We start from the raw sequence: 23,642 nt of genomic DNA on the forward strand, positions 1-23,642 counted from the left end.
ATCGGGTATGCTGCTCTATGGAGATTAAATTATGGCCTTAGTAAAGGGATTTTGATGTTTTACAATAATATAGACAGTAACTAGAATATGAAAAGTAGAAAATAGTTTACTTTAGCTACCATAGAGATGATTATGAGCTAGATTTGGACACAAAAAATATCAAAATTTAAATAGCCTCGGACTGAAGCCCGACTAAAAATAAATATAGTTTAGGCCTGAAACCTGGCCCCTGATCAGCTTTAAGATACTAAAACCATTGAAAGAAAGTAGAGGTTAGGTGTGGGTAGGTTTCAGCAATAAAAGCAAAAGTTGCCTACCAAATTGTGTAAATATCAGAATATAATTATATAATTGGATCTTTTGTCAATCAAATACTTGTCAGTTATCTTTCTTTATCTTTATCTTTATTTACTTTGCATTATCTTAATATTCTCTTAATCTATAGTTCATAGTTTAGATTCATAGCGTCAGCTACGTCCTTCTCCAAGAAAACGGCACCTTGGTAGCAAAAGTCCTAGAAGCTCAAAGCATAGGACCGATGGCTACCCTTACCTCTTCCATCAGTTTTAGACATCGGTGCTATGCCTGCGCAATCGCATGACCCATCCTTACCTCGTCCATCGGTTTTAGACATCAGTGGTATGCCTGCACAATCGCATGACCAAGAGACCATGTATCCTTTTTCTCATCTTGTTCCGATGGAAAAGAAGACCAAAATATTTTTTCTGATATATCTACTAGGGTAACAGAGGGTTGCAACTGAGAAACGATCATGAAAGAGAAATGATACCCATATATCAGGACTAGTAGGAAGTCCACTCCACCATACCACTAAAGGACCTCATAGTTCCAAAAGTAGGCTCAATGGACAAGATTTTCATGCTAAGTCAAGTTATTAGCAATCAGACTGACTCTATTTCTCGAGATCTAGGTTCCAAAAGCTGTGTTCCTCAGATGAAGATGATCCATCTCTCAGAGAAATAATCTCATAGTTTAAGTTCTGCATGCAGGAGAGCGAATGGGGTTTACTAGAAGCAGTCACCAACCAAGTGGACACTGTGTTAAGGTCATTTTTGGAGAAACATAGGGTTTCCTGAGTCTTGATGATAAAGCAATTCGAGAGGCCTGTCTCCTTGATTTTAGGTCAGTATCAAGCGTCACAGTATAATGCTCCAATATATCCTATGGTGAACCTAGCCAACAATATTAGCTCTATGGTGGACAAATTGGCCTATCAACCTTTTCAACATGGTTTATGAGAAGGACATGGTTGAATATTACCTTGGAAAGTTCTCGAAATCTAAAGACTAACAAGTGAATATAAGATCAAACCGTCCAAGTGAACATATAACCACTGATGTTTCAATCGATGTTAGAATGATACCTGAGCTCAGAATGGGCTTCGGCCCCTAATCTATGAATATCTATTAGAAGAAATCTTGTTGGTGGATTAATCATGCCATCACAGGTCCCTACAATTGGAGTCAATCATGGCACGGTAACAACGGATGGGCCATCGGACTGTGATACAGCTTAAGAGGGGAAATATACTGCTCCTCCATCTAGGTTTAAGTCTTTGGTTTCATGTTGCGGTGATTTGTGAGATGATTGGCCGAAATAGTTCCATACTTTACCTCGCTTATTTTTCAAGCTCAAACATAGGAATGAATTGGAACACAACAGATGGGCGTTGGATATAGGCTGGCCATCGCCCACTTGCTTCCAACCTTTCCATGGGCCTACGTCAAACATTGGGATTGGGCCGACCTTTAAGCCTAAAATGTGTAGCATCGCTGTTTGTGAGTTGCGACCAACGTCTGCAAGCACAGTGACCTACTTAGCCAGCCTAGCCTTGTTGGAGCGCGCATATATTCTTGTTTGCGTATTCCCACCGTTGCCTGCCAGAGCCAAAATATAATCGTTACATCTTGTCAGTACTCACTTGGTTCCAAAAAGGAGCCCCTACGTGCTAGGCTGAACCCTGAACCTAGCCGACTAAACATTGCGCTGGGGCCAGTCCCAACAAAAGGGAATGCTTCAGAGATGAAGGCGACCCGGCAAAGCTCGGGGGGAATGCTTCCGAGATGCGGATGTGCCGATAGACGCGACGTGGTGGAGCCCATGGAATCATTACGACCTCATAATCTTGATCCATGTGATAATTTATTATATTGGAGGCATACCGAAATGGAGATTAGAATAGGATGAAGATTGATATGAGAATAACCGTATCGTCCAACATATCTAGTTCATGATCGCAATTGAATTTGAAATCGTAATTAAAATATTATAAAAAAAATAAAGATTTCATTTTGAAGAATTCAAGTATTCTCATTGCTCCTTGAAAATAGGATTTCTCTCAACTCAAAAAAATATTGGACCTCTTATTCAATGGACTAGAATGCGGTGCTCCGACCTTGATATCACAATGGAAGAACGTGGTGTTACCAATTTGTTATCACGGACCAAGTCATCATGGGACATAATTTGCTGATGCTATCTTCTTGTTCCGACTTTTTTCTTGCTGCATGTGTTAATCTATAGTCTACTCTTTCTATTAGCCTAGAGACCTGCTTTTCAATTAAATTATAGCAATGATATATATGTTTTGCGTATCACTTCATCACGGTTTGGAGCTTCGGACGCTAAATCAATTAAATTATACCAACTTTCTTTTGCTTGAAAGCCGCAAGATACATCACGCATGGACCTGACAGGTGGATGCATGATCGGTGACGAAACAACAATAACACAACCTGACTGAAGACCAGAATTAAGAAATGAAGAGAGAGAACGTATGCATATGGTTAGATGTCGTGCATGCATTCAAAGTCGACAGACGCAACCCAAGCCTAAGGATATTTAGTTTATTTTGCGAGAAACGTCAATGGTATACTAGAATAGTAGAATACATGATCACTGAGCTAGCTAGAACCCCATTAGCCACAACTTTATAGACATTAACATCCGAAAAGGATATATAATTGGGGACAATACCATTATCATGTGTGGTTGGTATATGTCCATGTCATGTCCCCAAAGAATAATACGGACCACCAGCCAATCGGACATCCACCCACGTCACAATGCAGGATATTTCTGTGGAAATGGCGTGCTCTTGGACAACCACCTTGCTTTGGACCACAGGCTGGGTGGGGTCGAAGGTGGAGAAAGTGGGAGGAGACATTGAACTCCTCATTATCTAATCAGGACAAGGAGGGTCCATCAACGAACGGGGACAATAATTGCTTCAAGGGCGAGGACTCACGCCTCGCATTTAAAACATTGATCTGAGGGGCAGGGAGGATGCCTTTGGGATTATTAATGACAAAAGAAGGAAGGTGAGGTGAAATGACAGGGAGATAATTATAACGCCATCAAAGACAGGCGCTAATTGATAATGTGATGCTTGAAAGCAAGATGGATCACGCAAAAGTCATCATCTATGGTGGAGACTCCGCTACCACCGCTCCACGTTTCAACTGCTGCTTGGTCTAAAAAATACGATAAATTTATGGCCAAGATCTCCGGTGACAGGGAATTTGATGCCAAGTACGCAATTAAAAGCACACAGGAATCAACATCATCAAATAAAGATAAATCTGTAAAAGTATTAAGTCTCGCAGCAGGCCTTGCGAAGAAGAATCAAAAGAAACTTAGCAAGTCAGGAAAATCATGGCTCATATTGATAAGCCATTCCTCCATCTGTCTTTCTCGTCCTTGACGATTTCCAATGTTTCACTGCATCATTTTGACGCATTGTACAGGTCAAGTATAACACGACGAGCATATTTTAGCCTCCACAGCCATATGGATATATTTTCGAGGCTTGGTAAGCAAAAGCAAGTAATAGTGGCATCCATGTGATCAGAATGAAGAACGCGGTATGTGGTGCATCAAACTCCAATCCAAATGGCATTAAGTATTTCTGTATTTCAACTTCAGTTCCAACCTTTCTATTAAACTTGGTAAATTCTGTTACTGGAAGAGGGGACTTGGACCCACGATCAAAAGCAGGCTATTGAAAAAACTCTCGAAAATTATCGGAGTATTTTTATCTTTATATTTTAAAATTTTGTTAGCTCATTGACATTTTAAAATCCAATATTTCATTCACCCTCCTGACCTATCGGAACACTTGTGAAATAATAGAATTGCACTTGGAACCCATTATTAAGACCCACCTATCCCCCATCTTTTGCATTAATACACGACTACCACATAACGGCGGAGCAGTAGATATTTCACTTTAAAAAAAAAAAATGATGGTGGTCCACGTGATCATCAATAAGTATTTGTTTGGATACAGGAATGGAGGCCTACCGGCGCTTTAGTTACCTGGTTCCAAATATTTGAGAATGCATCCTCCATTTTGAATCCACAATATCCGTTGGTTTACCAGAGGATGTAGCTGTTGAGGCAAGCTCCAATTTATATCATTAATGAATTGTATAATGAAGAAGTTTGATTCTAAAATAAAGACAATATCCAGGAAGAAAACAATGAAGTATACATACATGTATATATATATATATTTTAAATATTATAAGCCTACATCAAAAGAAACAATAATTAACATATATAGCAAAATCCATAATTGCTAGATGTACGGTATAAGATCATGGCTGGTTGGGTGTCAGAAAAAAAAAAAAAAAAATCCCCTCTGAACGCCATGCACGTCACGTCAAAGTCGCCTCTAACACCACCATCAAAAGCCCGTGTCCATTTAATTTGAAGTTCGACAAGTCCAAGATGAAAGCCCGCTAAGTTTGATAATGGCAGAAGCTTGGTTAATTATTATTATTATTTATCAAGCATGAACGAATCGTCATACCTCCTAGGGCGTGTTGACTCGGCCAACCTGGTCAATGGAAAGACCTTCTCCGTGATCTTTATCATAAATCCCCTCAATGTACTTTAATTAATTAATTGATTCATCGAAAGGAAAGTGCGGAGCTTGCGCGACAACTCCTCGTGGCCCCCAGCGGACCCACCAGATCAGCGTCCGTGAAGAGGACCGTGGCTGAGGGTTTTGTGTACCCCCTCCGGACGCTTTCTTTCCCGGCCGACGACGTCACCGGCCGTATGTATGTGGGCCCCATTAAGGAAGGGGCTGGGGACTAGCTCTGTCCTGCACGAGCGGGTCCCACCTATTATTATTATTATAAGTAATTGGTTTGATAGATCTATCCCTCTCTCCATCTCTCGCATCACATCAGAACCGGACCTTTTCCTCTCTTTTCCTTTTTGCTGATATCCGTCCCTGTCTTATTCCCACTCTCCGTATAATATATATTTCTTTCATACTTGATATATGAACGTCGGAGCATCTTTTTATCTCCTGTGACCGGGCTCCTTTACGTGGGCCAAGGAGAGCATGGGGCCCACGACGACTTAGAATGATGCCTTTTGTGGTGCTGCCTTGTGGACAAAAAGCTGGGACGGGAGAGGGGGGAAGCAGAGGATGATAATGCGAGCTGGTGATGGATGATGTGGAGGAAGAGTCGAGCGAAAAAAAAAAAAAAAGGAAAAAAGAAAAGAAATGAAGGGATTTTGCTTTGTTGGTTCCGGTTGCTTTAATGTGGACAACTTTTTCTCGAAGAAAGCAAGGAGGGGAACATGGCTGGAGCTAAGATCAGGAGGAAGGGAAAACAGATAGACAATAAACTCCAACTATTTTATTGGCTTGGGGAGGATAGGCCAAGAATGCTGATGGGGCCCGCCATCATATTTATTAAAAAAAAGAGAGAGGAATATATAAAGAAGTTGCATGTACTCTGCCTTTAACTTTCCCTATTCTTATGAGATTCCGTGTTACTTTTACATTTATCCCCGCGACATATTGGTGCTTTAACTAGCTTATTACCTCTCTCCATCCCCCTTCCTTTCGTTTTACTTGTATATGACATTCTCAAATATTTTTTAGTACAATACCTAATATAATTGTTCATAATTTTTTTTAGCTTTCTTTGTAAAGAAAATTAGAAGGGTCACCATCTCTCTGTAAGCGCATGCAGAATGATTCCTGCTACAGTATGTGAAACTATTAACAACATCCTAATAAATTATGTGTTACGTCGATAGACACATAAAATGATGTATTAATTATTACATGCACCACCTTAATTCTGCGCATAGAGATTACAGATATGCTTTTATTTGACTTCAAACCGAAGGTAACATGACAAGTATTTGTGCATGCAGGTTGCAACTAGGATAACAACAATGCTGCCATCAAGGTCACATAACAATTAAGTTTTCTTGGAAAGTTCTGTAGTTGGTACACTTGCTTATTTTTGATGATCACCAATGTGCTAATTCATAAGAGTTGCGACTGCTGTGAGGCTACTTTTCTTTTCTTTCTTTTTTTTTTTTGGTAAAATGAGGCTACTTTTCGTGATTGACTTATTTTGCCTATAAGCTGATTCCAATATGCTTGTTCATGCACAGTAAAAAAAATTGCATGTTATCATTTTCAGAGTGGCTCTTTCTAGAATAGTTTATATGCATGTGGGTTTATACGATATATGCTAGTGTGCCGTGGCATGTGGGCATGTATTAATTTTATAATACATGGCATGTTTTAATAAGAACTATATTGGTGCATATGATTAATTTTGATTATAGTAAGCTTGTTAGGATGAGTATTATATTGCATAAAATAATAATCTAGATCACAACTCAAGTGGGGTGGCAGAAGATCATTACTTCGTTTTCGGACATGGTGATTACATGGTGGAAGTACGAGAAATTATATTAAAGTATTGACGTCTGAATCATTATAGTGCATGGTAAAAGTTTTCGATTATTTTATTAAGGAAAAAATAATCATTTAGTACGGAAATTTTTTTAACTTTATTATATTCAATCGGAAAAACGTAACTGCATCTCCTTGGACTCGGCAAGCAAACCTTGATGGCAAATTCTTTAACAGAAATCAGATGACCTGTCTACACCACCCCCCCCCCCCACCCCACACCCCACCCAACAAAAAAAAAAAACAAAACAAAAGGAAATCAGATGATGACCTAACTTTCAAATCTTGCAATAAGACAACTTTTGGTTTTATAAATCCTTAGCTCATGTTTGATGCTTGCAAAATAAAGAAATGATGGTGGCTCTTAAATTTTTTAAGTTGACGAGGTATGTGGAATGCTATTCGTCGGCTTAGATAATAGTTAGTGTTTAGTTAGTTTGAGAAAATATTGGCATTATCAATCTTCAAATTCAATTTGAGTTTCTAATGAAAAATAATTAGTTTTATTAAGTACATATTATATGCTCTCTTTTTTTTTTTTTGTAGAAATATTATATGCTATTTCACCACGTTTAGTATAGGCACTTTGCACTACAATTTGGTCTAATTAACATATTTCATATATTGGATGTCCAAATAACCCTCTGGCTATGCCTAGATTCGCCATTAAAATTGCCTTAGAACTAGGAGATCTATCAAAGTGGGAATAAGATATCAAATGCGTGCAACCTTTTCCTTTGTGTATGCATGTGTGTGTGTGTGCGTGTTGCGTGCACTCAATAGATTTTGAAGAACTCTTTTTTAAAACCAAAGACAAAATAAAAAAATATGATTCATCACTTGTATGAAGTTTGGATAGTGATAATGGGTTAAAACTCATATATAGTTAGGGAACAATGGTCATGACAAAGAGTAACAAATACGAAAGAGACAGGAATAATGGAATTTGGGTGAAAGAGGGTGAAGCAAGCACAACTAGATGGATCAAGATGGAATAACCTACCAGCCTACGTTCAAGTCCATTGGTCCCACCGCCTTCTTACACCATATATCCACAGCAAACATTCAAGCCGGGCCAGCCAACAAAGAAAGGCGTGGAATGGCTGGGGTTAAAAATTTTGCAGCCATCGACGATCTAAGCCTATAGAAATGTTCAAATCAGGTGGCTTTTCAGCTTCCCTATTCATAAAAATAATAAACCTAGAGTAATGTTCAAATCGTATCCTAATAGATCCATCTAGTTTGGGAATTTGGGAGTCTCAGTCAAATGGGGTAAGAGTCGTTTGTGAACCAAAGGAATCTTTTATATGAGTGGTGATGGAGGAAACCGCCAAGTTGGACAAAAAATTGATGCATCCCTTGTTAGACATCTTTGATGCCATTATATATAGAGATCTTGTAGGAAGCTACTTAATTTTATCATTTTCCATCCATCCGAACTCGGTCAAAGCTCAAGAGTCAAGACACATCCAATCAAAAACATTTATCTTTCTCTCTTGCAATTTTCTTCTCCTTCTCCGCAACTTTAAGCAAGAGTATTACTTCAATTTTATTATCTAGGATCTTAGATTTCTTAAATTGCATCTAATGATATGTTAGAGTGCAAAGGATTAAGCAATGGTTGGAATGCATAAATTGAATCAGCCATATCATTCTTATTTTCCTACCTAATCTTTTAAGGGAAACAAGATTTTTTTATCATCGATATTTTGGGGAGCCTATTTATGGTCACCTTCTATCAAGCAAACCTGATATTCATCCGACAAAATTTTCTCATCATTTCAAATCTACTAATTTTTAGATTCAAAGAAAAAAAAAAATTTTCAATTTCTATCCAAAGCCATTGTTTTGCTGAATTTATCTTTTTCGAACGACATGCATCTGTCGGATTCAATTCATTTTGCTTGTCTAATTCGATCGACCTTATCCCTTCAATCCGATCGAACCCAATCTAAAATGATTATGAGGTGGATATAAATATAAAATTTGTAACTATAAAATAGATCTCGGTCGATTCAACCCGTTGCCATCCCACCTATTCTTCCTCTTCTGCCTTCCATCCTTCCGTACGTGATGGGACGTGGCTAACAAAAGCACAAAACGATAGCCTCCGGGCCTGTGACAGTTGCGGGAGAACCAATGGCAGCTGCCCACGCCAACCACGGCAGGCCATTATTTTTGGCTGGCCTTCCAAATGAACAGTATCGTCTGCTGCAAGTGAAATTAATAAAAAGTTAGTTCTTGCGTTTTTATCCCATACTTCCAAAAGTTAATACAGTTGTACCTCGATTTCAGAGGTGGGCCCCCATGACTCCAATTTATGTGAATCTATGTGGACACATATCCCTGAATACCGGCCGAAGGTTGAAGAAGGAAAGGGAATGGGTGGATTGCTCCCCTGTGCCACTTTGATCATTCCAACCAAGACAACTAATGCTTGAAATGATGCGCGGTGTCCCTTGGCATCTAGAACAGAGGTGGGGTGGGCCACCACCTGAGAGATACTCATGTGATCGGGTGCACCTCATGGGTCCGCACACAGCCAAAGGCGGGACCGTGTTGTCGTCAAGGATGGAACGATGACCGGGTTGATCCAAAAATACATCAGTTTCAGATGACTTTTTCTTAAATGTTAAATGGACTAGTCTATCGCCTAACCTCTCTTCTATTTTCCATTCTTGGTTTTATTTATGATGAGTTGCCTACATATGATAAGATTCTGATTGCTCGAAAGCGCCCCATTCTCCCCCCCCCCCCCCCCCCCCCCCCCTTTTTTTTTTCCTTTTATATTTAGTAAAAGACCTCGAACCCGAGGTCCCAAGTTCCATGGGAAGATGGCTGTTGGAACCAGCCCTATGAATTGAGATTGGTGCGTGACAAATGGACTTTGGTTTTTAATCCGAGTCACCAATCAAAATGTATCAAGTCGTCATGTCTATTCATTCTGGCACCTTGTTAGAACCGATAAATATACTTTATTATATACTTTATTACCAAAAAGTATATATATACACCTTATTATATCGTATTCTTGCTGCTTGTTTTTTCGTTTTAAGAGGTTTAGGGACGTCCAGTTGTATTCATTATAAAAAGCCCGTTTAATTTATATAATTCGGTAACAGCTTGAAACAAAAGGCACCTTAAAGTAATCCTCGTCATATATGCAATAGAATGCGCACATTTATAATGGGGCCATGCTCTTAAGCTTTTCTAATAAACTCAATTTAGATCAACCAATAATCATCAAAATGGAGAAATGGATGTCAGAATTATGTAAAATATCAAGGTCACAAAAGGTGGTGGAGTGGCTACTGACTTGGGAACCATAAACCTTCCCTGTGCGAGCAGTGCATGATTAATAATGGACCCAACTGACAACTTCGCAAAGCTAGATTCTCTACTTTCACCAAGTCCACAGCCAACTACTGTGGGATGTCGCCATAAAGCACCCAACAATCTGAAAAACCTAAGAATCTTCAACTATTACATAAATGGAGAAAAAGAAACGTTGCTGAAGTTTTAAAACCCATCATATACGGCCTTTTGGTAGATTTCATCCCTTCAATATTTCTTCGAGCCCCATTCAATGGAAGCCATCCCCCCATCTTAAATGTGGCTGATGGACCACAAATCCTCCTTGTAAATTGAAAGCGGTCCATGCCAAGTGGACCTAAGTATTTAATCGGAGTAGGATTGTTTCTTTTTTAATAAAGTGAAAAAAACAAAAAGGGCAAGAAACCGGGAGTATCATTTCAAAAATCGGTAAATCCACACATCCCTCATTGATCAATTGAAGATAATGGAGTAACACTTAAGATCTGAGATGCTCGGATAAATCGCGTAAAGCGCTGTATTTTTTCTTTTTTTCATTTCAAAATTTTCTCTTCCAAAAAAAGATATGATAGAAATATCATCATCTTCGTGTTTGAATGCGGGATCTCCGGTGCAATGCCAATCAATTGAATCAATTGAGATGAGAATAATTGACAGAAATCATGATTAATTTCCCCAGTTTTGTGGCAAACTAAGCGCTTGTTTTCACAACCCTGCCTATTTTATACAGCAAATAATTAATAAGTAGATACGCGAACTAATCCGGGATCTCAGGTGCTCGAAGAAATTGGTCGAAGTAGTTGGCAAGAGGACCCAGCAGGTGGTTCAGCATGGCTGGTATTACCTTGGAAAAACTCCATAAACTATACTTGTCAGGTGTCAACATAAAACACTCGACGATCTAGAAGTAACCAGAAAAGGCTGGGAAAAGGTTAGGAGATATTGCAAAAGATCCGTGACACATGGTCTTTCACATCTCCCATACCTATCCGGTCCAAAGTCACATGATTTCGTCTATATATAGCTCGAATCGATGCTCGGCCATCCTCCATTGACCTAATTACACCACGGGGCATCGGTGGACCCTCGTCGGCCATGCATGCACCATGGCCAACTTCGGATTCCATCTCCCTTCACGTCAAAAATCCTCCACCTTTTGGAGCCATTCAGGCATTTGATGCTCGTCATCACACTCCGTATGAAGATTTGAGCCACCATTGTAGAATAATGGGGCATGCGATTAGAAAAACTACGTTCAGAGCCCTCGGCATATGGGTCCATTTTTTTGGAACTCGGCCGAACCCTGACGCACGCTGTGAAGTCAAGACCCACAAGTCACGTAGCAGTTGTAGCTCTCCATCAACCATCATCATCTCCAAGAGCCACACATCACTTGTTTGTCCGTTTGCCCGTGCACCTCCATGTGTAGCTTCTTAGTTTAGTCTTCTATATATTATGTTGGAAGGAAGCTTGGCCATTTGAAATTAAGTTTCGAGTCCAACTCCTCATGGAGAGTTGGCAACGTCCGGATTACATCAGTTAATGGAGAAAGGGACAGGAAGAGGAAGGGATATGGAAAACGGAATCCGATTCGGTCGTTCGCACGCATGGACTGCATGTGAGACCTTGGAATCCATGTTCCCCTCTCCACCCTCTCCTTCGTTTGAAAGGAACGAAAGAAAAAAAGACATGGCATGTATAGATTTATCAAAGAATGCAACATGGGATGGGTGGTTGTGACGCTGACGGTATAAAAAGCCCAGGTGCCAAGTCATGCATGCCGACTTCAAGTCACCCTCCTCCCTCCCCCCTAAAGGTGCGTTTGGAGCAGGAAATCTCGCGAGCGCGTGTGCGTGGAATAACGAGTTCCAGACAAAGAAAGAAAGCCAATAAAGAAATTTATCACTCCCTGACCAAAAAAGCCTAATCAATAAGATTAATGATTATATAAAGGAAAATAATTAGATGCAACACATGTATTATTCAAGATGGAATGGTTATCATGCCAGCGAACTAAATATGTTGATAGGAATGATATGGGGACAAACATGGCCCTTCCAAGTATTATGTAAATATTACTTAATTTGATCTTTGTCCATCTAATATTTTTGACCATTTTCTATAGTTAGTTGATAACCAACTAATTTTTATTGAGCTAGGTACGCACGCTAATATGATAGATGAACTATAATGAATTGTTAATCAATCATGGTAATAAACAATTATTTAAGATTGATTAATTATATCCATATCTCCATGTCAACCATGTGTATCCATCTTAGTTGGCAAAAAATTATATACTTTGTTCAGTGAAGAAAGATATGCATTATGGTTACGAAGCACATATCTTTAATCTTTATACGTGCTCTCTGAATAGCCAAGTAAAACGGATAATATTAATAGCATGATGGCAATAGTTATACATTGGTTGATCACCATGATTTATACAATGGTTAACATAAAAATGTTTTGGTTCTTGCAGCCCAATTGTATTTCTTGATCAATTGACCATTTTTGATGGATTAATCTTCTCTAACTTTGTTTTGATTAACCACTCTTTGATTGATTGTCCCTTATATATAGGCTTGGTTGATCCATTATTGATTATCATTTTCAATCAACTATTACTGGTCGAGTGATTTTTGTAGATCTTGATTGATATATCATTATCGGCTAATTTGTCTCTTTCCCATTTGATTTTTTTTTTTCCAATTAAATTCCACCAATACTTCTCAATTATTTTTGTTGCTTGACAACTAGCTTGTTCAAGGTGTAGTTTACAATTATACCTTCCGATCTTGCTAATAAATGTTCAAATCTTATCTGGTTGAGTTTTGATTAAACCAAACATATCTTTTTAACAACATTAGAGGAAATATATTCACATGGTCAACTTTTTGGTAATTCAACTATATAGTTCCGATAACTGTGCTCCTACGGTTTAGAAATAGGGAATCATCTTATCTGTACTGAGATGAATCAACCAAATACTGTGAATATTTATAATGGTCATAATTAATTTGGCCATTTTTATGCAATTGACCGTTCTTATTTTTCTAATTTAGACGAGAGCAGTCATTACATGAATAACTTTGCGTCGGTTCAATAGTAATTTTTAATTTGTACCATCTCATATTATTTGGGATTAATATGTCACATCTTATTTGAAACTGCCAAGTTTTTTAGTGACAAAAATAGTTTTTTATTGAAAAATCATCCTTAAGCTCATCCTGACGTAAGCATCAAATCGCCTTGTGATGTAAATCCATAGTTTGTGCCATAAATTAATCACGAACCAAAATAATGCCATGTGATTTGTTAGTCATCCGATGGCCTTCTATTTCAACTTCATGGGTTGTCTGTTCAACAAATTTGTGGTCTTGCTGGGAAGTGTCGGCCGTTTCTTGATCTTGAGTGGGGCTCCTTCATGAGCAACTGAATTTTTTTTTTTTTTTTGAGAAAAATCAGACAACTCATATGAATATAAATACAATTCAAAAGATCACAAAAAAATCTCAAAATGACAGAGATAAATAGAGACAACAGTCCAAAGATTTTTTTCTGAATGTTGGACAATATGGCCGGCTATTCAATCAGTGGCACTGTTCGTCTCTCGATATATGTATCTAATATCAACGGCATTGCTCCTTCTAAGAAGCCTCCAAATATCATAGATGAGAGGGTGCCAAGTTGCTATAGTACTCTGGCTCCGCATCCAACTCACCGTCACGACGGAATCCTTCTCAATCACCAGTTAGTCAGCTCTCAAAACCCGCCTCACATACATAATGCCCTCCCACGCCGCTCGCAACTCTGCACCCAGCACGATGGTCTTAAGAAGGTAGAAACCACCAGCCACAATTAATATGGAATCTGGCCTTCGGATCATAAAACCAGCACCATCACTTCTGCTAGTACTACTATCGTCGAAGTTGACTTTTAAAAAATTTAGGGATGGATCTCCCAAACAATGAAGACTTCTCAAGACGCTGTAATAGCGTGAGGAGAGTCCCAGATGTCCCAAGTCATAAAGATCGAATTAGTGGATGATGGATCAATAATCTCCACAACTTGGATCACGGCTCTCTCCAAGACCAACCTCATCAGCATTCACCTCACCTCAAAAACACCATAGTTTTGGACCAGCCACATATGATAAGCAATGTAAATAGTCCTAATGCTGGCTGACCAAGAACAATCGGCCATCATGCTCTATCATAACACCTCCAGAAAGTCCTGTAATACCTCTACAGGCCGAAGCACATTAGAAAGAGTAGCAAACAATCGCCAGACATGAGCAGTTTTTGGGCAAAAAAATAGTGTGCGCTCCACCATCTCCTCTTCCCATCTACACCCAGTATAAGAAGATGAGATATCTTTCTCTCGGGCCCTCAGCAATCCCTTAATGGAAAGACGGCCTCATTCAACCTTCCAAAGAAATAGGCTCACTCTAGGGTGATCTCCCACCTAGTGGATGCTGGCAGGCCGCAAAGATGAAGGTGAAGAGGAGGGACGGCTTAGGAAGGAAGCATCTGCCGGATGATCATGCCTTCCACCTTTGCTTTTCCTGTTCAGCACAACTTCTATCTCCTTTGATAGTGAAGGCTCCGATGGAGTGAGAAGGAGCACTAGGCTATCGGCTTTCCGAAGCTCTGGTGGGTGCCTATAGTCTAGGATAGTGCTGGGAAGAAGGAGAGGCTTCGACCTCCTCTTTGAGGCCCGCAGCAAGGCCTCTAGGCTGGGCCCAACATTGACAAGAGAGGCGGGCTTGGACTCTAGCTTCGATTTGGACATGGGCCTTAAGTCCGACCTAAAGTGATGCCCAATGCCCGAGCTTGTAGCCTGTTTAAGGTGGGCTGACCTAGAGCCCACCTCTAGCATAGGTAGATCCAGCATCGATGGGCCCACCTCCACATCTTCATTGCCTGACTCTGAGTTAACCAGGACTGAGAAATCCAATTTGATTGAGTTAGGGACTTGCCAGCCACCAATCCCCCCGCACTGCACTGCCCTAGCTGCTGGTCCGATGACTATGGGCGGACCACCTTTGAGGGCTCTTGCCATCCCTAGGAGTTTGATCGATAGCCCCAGCAGGCTTGTATATCTCTGATGTGGTACCGACCGAGATGATTTGGGAGTTGAGTTGGAAGTCCCCCAACATCCCCCTTCCATCACAACCCAGCTCTGATGACCTTAGGGACCGAGGCTTCGATGTGAAGATCAATGGGCCCAGCCAGGATGAACCTCGACATCATCCCCCCCAATAGTTTCTGATCCTTGCTCGACCACCCCTTCCATCTTAGTCGGCCAGGTTTCCATGAAGTTTTTTGGTCGAAGAGGGAGATTCTCAGCATTTGACGGGGTGTCAGTTGATATTGGAGAGGCACAGGTGTCATTAGAGTGTTCAATCTGTTTGCATTGGAAGCAAATTGATGGCAGATTCTCACACACAAAGATCTACCAAAAAATCTTATTCTTCCTCTTAATTGATCTACCCAGCTTCAATGGTTGGGTGGAATCGATATCCAATCCAACCTTAGCAAAACCTAGCTTCTAGAGTTGGTTGGTGACTTCATTGATTGCCAACGGTTGCTCGACCTTCTTGACGATGGCCTAGAACTGCTTAGTATTCCAATACTCAATCGAAAACTATGGAAGAATTAACCAAACCACTGCCCTTTTAATGATATCTATCATCGGAACAAAGTTCGGCACTCATGGTTTGACAACTAATAACTAGCCAGTGTTGATCCAAGGACCCTCCTTAAGGATAACTTTGCACTCCTTTGATTCGAAATGAAAAAATTGGTGGTCTTCAACTAAGGAGAAGGTCTCCACCTCACCCTGTAGCCTCCCTTTATCTCAATATCTTCACTGAGTCCACTGGCACCCTTCGGGCAAGACTCTTGGGTAGCACCGCCATATTCTCCCACTTCCCCCTTGATTCTTCCATTTCATCCTCCAGAAATTCAAAAACTATAATAAAGAAGTGTTGAAGCTGCTCGATCTTGATATCCAAGATCTTATAGGATGTCCAAGATGATTGGCACAGAGCACCCTAGGCCACCCTTGCCTACGACCGCCCCCTCTTGCCAGAGTCATCTGACACACAACACTACAATAAAAATGATTTTTGACGGTAAGTTATTTATGGCATTTCTTATTATATACCATTAAAATCTTTTTTTTTGCTATATTTTGGTAAAAATGTCGTTATTTTTTATAAATTTTTTATTAGCAGTACTTTATTATAAATGTCACTATAAATTTTTATATTTTACGACATATTATTTGAAGCATAGATAATCAGAATTATTATTATAATATTTAATTAATATATCAATAAATAATATCATAATTTATGAAATTTTAAAAAATTATTGTTAAATTTTAAATTATTAATTTTTATATAGGGCTTGATTTAGTTATACCAATCTCATAAAATATATTATTATACATATATATTCTTAGCATTACTTATTTAATGATATGAATACATGTTAATAAGTTAAATAAACTATATTATATATTAATAATATAAGTTATAGGTTGGTGGTTAAGAGCTTGCTATTCATATAAGAGATCTTTGGTTCAATTGGTTCAAATTCTCTCTTTATTATAATTTTAGGATATATATTTTATTTTTTAATAATTTTTATCGACATATAAAAATGCTGGTATTAATATTTTAATGGTACTTATATATGCCACTAAAATCAAAATTTTTAAGATGGTACATAAGAAAATACTATAAAAATATTAATAAAAATATTTACAGTATTTTTTCTGATATGTAGTGGCACTTAAAAATATCGTTAATAGTTGTTTTATTGTAGTGCGACCGTTAGTTGCCCCTTGTTTCTGTATTAGTGAGAATTCCTTTGAAATTTCTTTCACCTTTGTGCATCATGCATTTAGTGAGTTGTTCAAATTTTGATCGCCCTTATACTTTTAGCATAATGGAGTGACATAATTCATGTTATAAACTTTGCATAAGAAATGAAAGATGTGATTACAAACAACTTGTAGTTATGACAAAGGGCTCCACATTCTTATATATATTGGCTTTGCTTGGTTTTCTATTTTAGCTATCTTGCTTCAAAGAAAAATAGACAAAACCTAAAATTGAGGTGTTTGGCAACCAAAATAATTTTAAGTGCTTTACGTTAAAAATAATCAAGATGCTTTAATTTTAGATATATTACCTTCGACTTTATAAAGCATCTTGGAGGTATTTTTTTCTCAAACAAAAATTGCTTTGTTAAATTAAAAGATTAAATTATCCTTATTTAGCTTTACAAAATTTTATTTACGACTTTATTTATTACGCATAATTCTTTATACAAGAATAAAAATATATATAACAAAAAATATATAAATAAAAATAATTACAGATAGATTCTTTATATAATTTTAAAATTATTTTCAAATATATATTTTTTATATATATTACGAGAACAATAATATAGGTAAATAATACTTTGTGGACGCTGGATATCTTTAGAATCATATGGAGGAGTTAAATATTACATTCTTGATCTAGACAGTTAAGGGGTTATAAAGAAAAATTCAATCATTGGTACTCATTTTTTTGAAGTTGCATAAAATGAACTGGTATTTGGCAAGCAGGATGAAAGTTGTTGCATAGAATGCCTAACTACCAATTTGATATATAAGTTAATATGATCATAATATTAATGGCAATGCACAATTATATTCGAAAGATGATATTTGACGATACAGTTTTTCTAATTATTAATGTTATTCTTGATTTTGTACCTCAAAAGAAGTTTAGAAATAACATACAAAATGAAGATGAAAAATCCTGCATCAAATATGAATGATATTTATGATAGAATTGTATTAAATTTGTACGATTAGATTAAATATTATATTAATAAATTATTTATTTTGAATAAATTTATATAATTCTTTTTCAAAAGATAGAACAACAAAGTATAATAGCTATCACTAAACAGATAATTATTTTTATTCACTTAATTTTACAGCAGAGCAATTATTATCAAATATATATTTTCACTTAAATTTAAAGTGTAGTAAAACAAAATATGCTATTTCTACAGCAGCTATTTTACTTGTAAGTGCAGCACAGCGAGGCCGAGAAGGACCATTGTGATCCATGAAGTCATGCCGGCCATTGTTCGTCTTTTTCTTTTTTATTTTTTTTAAGAATACATGTATGTCTTCACCACCAGAGTACCCAGGGGGAAAGATAGAAATAGAAGAGGAGTAGAAAGGTGGCCGGGGGCGACTGTGGTGATATGATTTGCTCTGCATAGTGCGAATCTTTATTTTTGGGAAAGGAATAGCATCTGAAATTTTTACAGCGGAGTTGAGGGAGAAAAAGGAAATTATTGGTTGGAGGAGGCGGCAGGGGAGAGGAGCAGTTTGTGCTTGCTTTTGGGTTGCCTCGTTTGACCCAACCCATCCATCACGGTGTCCGTCACCTCATATCTTCTGGGATTGTTCCGTCCCGGTCGCGGCGGTCTTCCCAAAAGCGGAGGCCGCGGCTTGACCACCGTGTCCTCAAGCGTGCCCTTCGCGCACTAAGCGAACTGCCTGCCCCCCACCCCTCTCCTCTGTTCACGCCCCTGAGGAGGAGGTCATTATTTTACTGTCATCCACACCAAAGCAACGGGTATAGGCATCGGCGGCAGAAACAGCAGCAGCAACAGCGGAGTGGATGGAGGAATTTCCCTCCCCACACGAGGAAAAGTAAAAAATAGATAGCAGGAAAATTGACTCCATGATAGCGTAGCCTCTACAGGGAAAAAGAGTCTCCCCTCCATCTTTTTTTTTTTTCCCTTCTTTTTTTATAAGCTTGTACGGATACCTTGGAAGGGAACCCCACTCACCAGGAGTCGTGGTCCCATATTTCATATATATGCATACACTTTGGTTACAGGACAGGCACTCACTCTTTGCTTGTTTGAGTTGGGTCTCCTTACTTCGGAGACAAGGGTGCATTGGCGTGCGAGGCAGGGTAGTTTTATAATAAGAGAAGTTTGAGAAGAAGAGAGGAGTGGGGGACACTGTTGTCAGGGGCCGTTGGTCACAACAGGACCCGACACTAACAGCGCTGCCGCCTGACCCTAGCGTTGTAGCAGTGGCAGTGAGAGGTACCGCTAACCCTCCCACAAACCCTGCCTCGTCATTGAATCGTAACAAAAAGATACGAAAACAGAAACGGTAGAGACAAGCGTAAGAGGGGAATTACGGGGGGAACGCGCGGCCCCACCAATGCGGATGCCACCATTCTTGGCTGGCTCTCTTGTCACGGGAACCGAGATGGTGAGGACTGAGGAGGAGTAAGCGTGACACCCCGACAGGGGCCACGTCACCTACGGGGTAAGTTCCGTAGTGGCCAAGGCACGAAGGCGTCGAACGCTGGCCGTGCCTGAGCCGGCGGTGACGTGGATGGTTTGGGTTTCCCAAAGCGGGTCGGTCCGGTCGCCCGATCACCTGTCCTACCCTCCATCTCTGGCTCCTTCCACCCGACCCATGTACGTACTTACTTTTACTCGCACACGTAACGGCTATAGATAATAAAAACAAACTGCGGTTTATAACGTCTCAGTTTTTTTTTTCTTTTTTACCGCCCGATTTATTTATCAAATCAATCTCTCTCTGTCTTAAAAATTGGTTTTGGACACGTTATTTCCATTGAATGCGTCAGATGCCATGGGGGCGTGAGCTCCTCGGGTGGGGTTGTTCATGTGGTCCAGCGCTGCTGGGCGCGGAAGCTGTGGACAAGACACAAGAATGGCAAGCTGGAAGCATGGCACCGGCGAGATAAATGCCGTGGCGAAGGGATCGGTGATGGGAGGTAGGAAGAAACCGTCTCCCCAAAAATAGTTGTTACCGTCAAGTGACGTAAAAAGTCAGTCCCAAGTGATTCCAAAATGAGCTGGAGGAGAATGAAAAAGTGTGCGTTTGCTGTAATACTGCTCCGCCATCTCCCTATATGTACGTTTGAGATGGCCATCCATTCACATAAATGGAAAGAAATGGTTGTTATTTTCATCTATGTCCGATTCAACTCTCCGGCAAACGTTTCACTGTTGCTTAATCCCACTAAATGACAGTAAAATAATCACCAAAGTGGAAAGAACAGAAAATTAATTAATTAAGAAAAAGAAACGAGTAGAGTAAAGAAAGTGCGATGCCCCGTCCGGCGGCCCCGGCCACCACTTTGGCGCTCAAATCTCGCGTGCGTTATCACGTTTCTCTGTTTTTTTGGTAAATATGATCCCATCTTTTTGACCGTCCGTTGCCACAACCACCCATTTAAATTACATATCCGCGGAGAGTGAACGCCCTCCATAGATGGGAAGGTTAGACCGACGAGTCCATCCCCCGGCCCACCCCTTTTTTCACCGTCCGTCCTAACCATTAATTTATTAGTAGTTCCTGCCATAAAACATTAAGCAATTACCAGTCCTTTCGCTTTCTAATCCCTGCCCGCTCCAGACCCCACACCCTCCCCCACGACCTGTTGGTTTCTTCATTCCCGCACCTGCTGTCTGACGTGTCCATCGTCCATCCCTCTATAAATACCAACCCCCTATACGACCAGCAAGCCATTTCGCCCTCCTTACCCTCAATCCCGCGTCTCAACTTTCATTTTCTTTTTCCCGTCTCTTGCCTGCTGGCCACATAAGAATCATCGAGCGAATCCCAACGATATCGGAGTTGCCCGGGCAATGGCCGTGCAAGCCCAATACCCATCCAACGCTTTCTCCCCGGACTTCCGTTCCAGGTGAGCATGCCCCAGGATGCGTTATTTTAGGATCACTACTTTTGCTTCCCTCTTCTCCCCCCTTTCGGTTTCCCCAACAGCATCCTTCTCTCTTTCTTAATACTCCGTTCTTTAGGTCTCGAAACAGCGTGTTGGAAGAACTCCAGATGCTCCAGGATCGCACCCGACACCATCATCTCGGGAGTCTCCTTGGCGGCTACTCTCATCTTGGTGAGCTATCCAGGCTCCTCTTTGCTCTCTTCCTCCTCCTCCTCATCCTCTAAGGTGATGGGCTCATCGAACGGTTGTGATTGGTGCAGCAGGCCAGCAGCGGCAGCAGCAAGGTTTTAACAATTGTACGGTGTTCAGCGATCCAACGAGCGAGTTGACTTGCAATGCCCCAGGGCCCCGGAAGCGGATCCGAGACGAGGAGCCAATGGTACTGCCCAATCCCAATCTCCACCAAAACGCCATCCCCGCCTTCCCCTACGCAAGTCTCAATCTCGGCGGGCTTCCGTTGAAGCCCAACAACGCTACCGAAGCTACAATCGACGCCGCCCAGCTGTCGCACGAGCAGAGCCGGTTGCTCGAGTCTGCTGGGACTTCGACCAGCGGCCGTCCCCACTTCGTCTCCGTCTCCGCCGCCGCCTCGCCACTCGTCGTTTCCCCTCTGGCGCAAGAAATCGCCTCCCATCTGTGCCACCATAACATCGAGATCGACGCCCTCGTCCGCCTCCAGGTATCGGATCCGAGCCGTCTCTGTTCTTGATTTTTGTTGATTCCCTTTTTTGTTCCCTGTTCTAACGTCGTTCGATATTTTGTGATGATTAGTATGAGAGGCTTCGATCGGGATGGGAGGAGGTGCGGAAGAAGCATTGCCGGGAGCTGGTTTCGGCGGTGGAGCAGCGGGTGGCGAAGCGGCTGAGGGAGAAAGAAGCAGAGCTGGAGAACGCGAGCCGCCGGAATGCGGAGTTGGAGGAGAAGCTGAGGCAGATGAGCGCCGAGAACCAGATATGGTTCAACGTCGCCAAGAACAACGAGGCCATCGTTAACAGTCTCAAGACGAGCCTGGAACAGGTTCTCCTCCAGAACATGGCCTCCGCCGCTGCCGCCGGCTGCAACCAGGGCTGCGATGGCTACGGGGACGGCGAGGGTGCGGCGACGTTCCCGGCGGACGATGCGCAGTCGTGCTGCTTCGAGGACGACGAAAAGGAGAGGCGGGAGGCGGCGGCGCTGCGGCAGAACGAGGAGCTTCTATGGCGGAGGGCGTGCAAGATATGCCAGGAGAAGGACGTGTGCGTTCTGCTGTTCCCTTGCCGGCACCTTTGCTTATGCAAGGACTGCGAGCCGATGGTCGACACGTGTCCCATCTGCCAATCCGTTAAGAGCGACTTTCTCCAAATCTTCATGTCCTGATCGGTTTTTATTTTTATTTTTATTTTCTTTTTTTTTTGATCCATCTAATGTCGCTTTCATGGTTTCTTCTCTCTTGTTTTGGGTTCGGCTCGACCGTCTGATGGCTGAACCATGGAGTTATTTTGTTTCTTTTTGGTGTCGTTTCGATGCGTGGAAGTATCGGCGCGTTGCTGGCTGCGACCGTAATGAAGTTGGAATTTGTAAGCTAACGTTCGTTCTATAGAGTCCGTAATTCTTTTTCGTTTTATTTTGGTAGCATATGCAGTCGTGGCTCCTATGGTACAGCCGTTTAATGTATGTTACTCATAATGCCCATGGTAGGGAAGTCTTCAATTTGAGGAAGAAATATGAACAACATAATTTATCCGAATTGAGGTGGGGCTGGTACTGGTTTTAAGATTTGCTGTGTGAATTAACTAAGGCAGTTGCGTAGAAGGAAAAATAAGGCTGTGAAGGAACGGCAGTGCTCCTTCGCTGTTGGTTCTTTGAAGGGTTGTAGAAAGGGTCCAGACTATTGACCTTGAAGGGGCCGTTCTTCTTGCTCTAATATTTTATTATTATTATTATCACATGTTACAATGTTTTATTATCATTAGATTTATAGGTGCTTTTTTTTGCTTTTTTTTAAAATTCATATAACGTATGTTTCCATTGCATTACGTGTATGAGATACTTGTATTACAAAAGTAGCGAAAGGGGCGAGAGAAGGGGGGGGGGGGGGTTGGGGTGGAGATAATGGATCTGGTGGGCCTGGCATCTTCTATGTTGATGAGTAAATGTATAGAATGGGTGCGTGCGTTCAAGAAATGCTCCCTCGTTATTTTCGTAGCTTTATAGGAAGACAAATGACAAGAACGCTGGTAAAATAATTGGCACGCCAGAAAGGGCAGCATGTCGTCTCATTTGTTAAGTATTTATAGTATATATATATACATATATAATCTATCAGGGGACGGACCATGAGAACTGGAGTGCTATGGATGCCACTTGTCGAGCATCAGGGAAGAGGATGGTTTTTTTTTTGTCGTGATTATTAGGTTTCCCTGTCTGCCTCCACCGCGGCCCCTCCACCCCACGACCACGCTTCCTTATCATAAGTAACAAAGAGCGGCTCGCATCCTCTGACACCTTTTTTGTCTTTTCTTTTCTTTTCTAATAACTTTGCCGAGATTAGATCTCATTTGTTATAATCTTTTTTTTCAAGAGCGCACTGTGAGTTCTTCGAACATATTTCCCTCTTGATTACATGAGACACAATGTCCACTCATTTTTATCCACTTCTTTATTATCACGGCGACTTCACTTTGCTGCTTTTAGGCCCATTCAATCAAAACTTATTTTCTCTTCTTGGTACTGGAATTGCATGGGTCGTCCCTT

General features: G+C 40.7%; 1 protein-coding gene across 2 annotated transcripts; it reads left to right on the forward strand.

Moving 5' to 3' along the window:
* The first annotated feature begins 20,675 nt into the window (after window positions 1-20,675).
* On the forward strand, window positions 20,676-22,512 carry LOC105060348 (probable BOI-related E3 ubiquitin-protein ligase 3). 2 transcript variants are annotated; one of them, XM_010944011.4, is made up of 4 exons: window positions 20,676-20,870; window positions 20,986-21,080; window positions 21,170-21,588; window positions 21,681-22,512. In XM_010944011.4, the coding sequence occupies exons 1-4, from the start codon at window positions 20,815-20,817 to the stop codon at window positions 22,263-22,265; spliced, it is 1,155 nt and encodes a 384-aa protein (XP_010942313.1). In that variant the 5' UTR covers window positions 20,676-20,814; the 3' UTR covers window positions 22,266-22,512. The 2 variants fall into 2 exon arrangements, with proteins under 2 accessions (XP_010942313.1, XP_010942314.1); XM_010944012.4 differs by having other exon boundaries at window positions 21,173-21,588.
* Window positions 22,513-23,642: the final 1,130 nt, after the last annotated feature.

This window comes from Elaeis guineensis, chromosome 1, assembly GCF_000442705.2.
Source record: "Elaeis guineensis isolate ETL-2024a chromosome 1, EG11, whole genome shotgun sequence".
Classification (NCBI taxonomy): Eukaryota; Viridiplantae; Streptophyta; class Magnoliopsida; order Arecales; family Arecaceae; genus Elaeis; species Elaeis guineensis.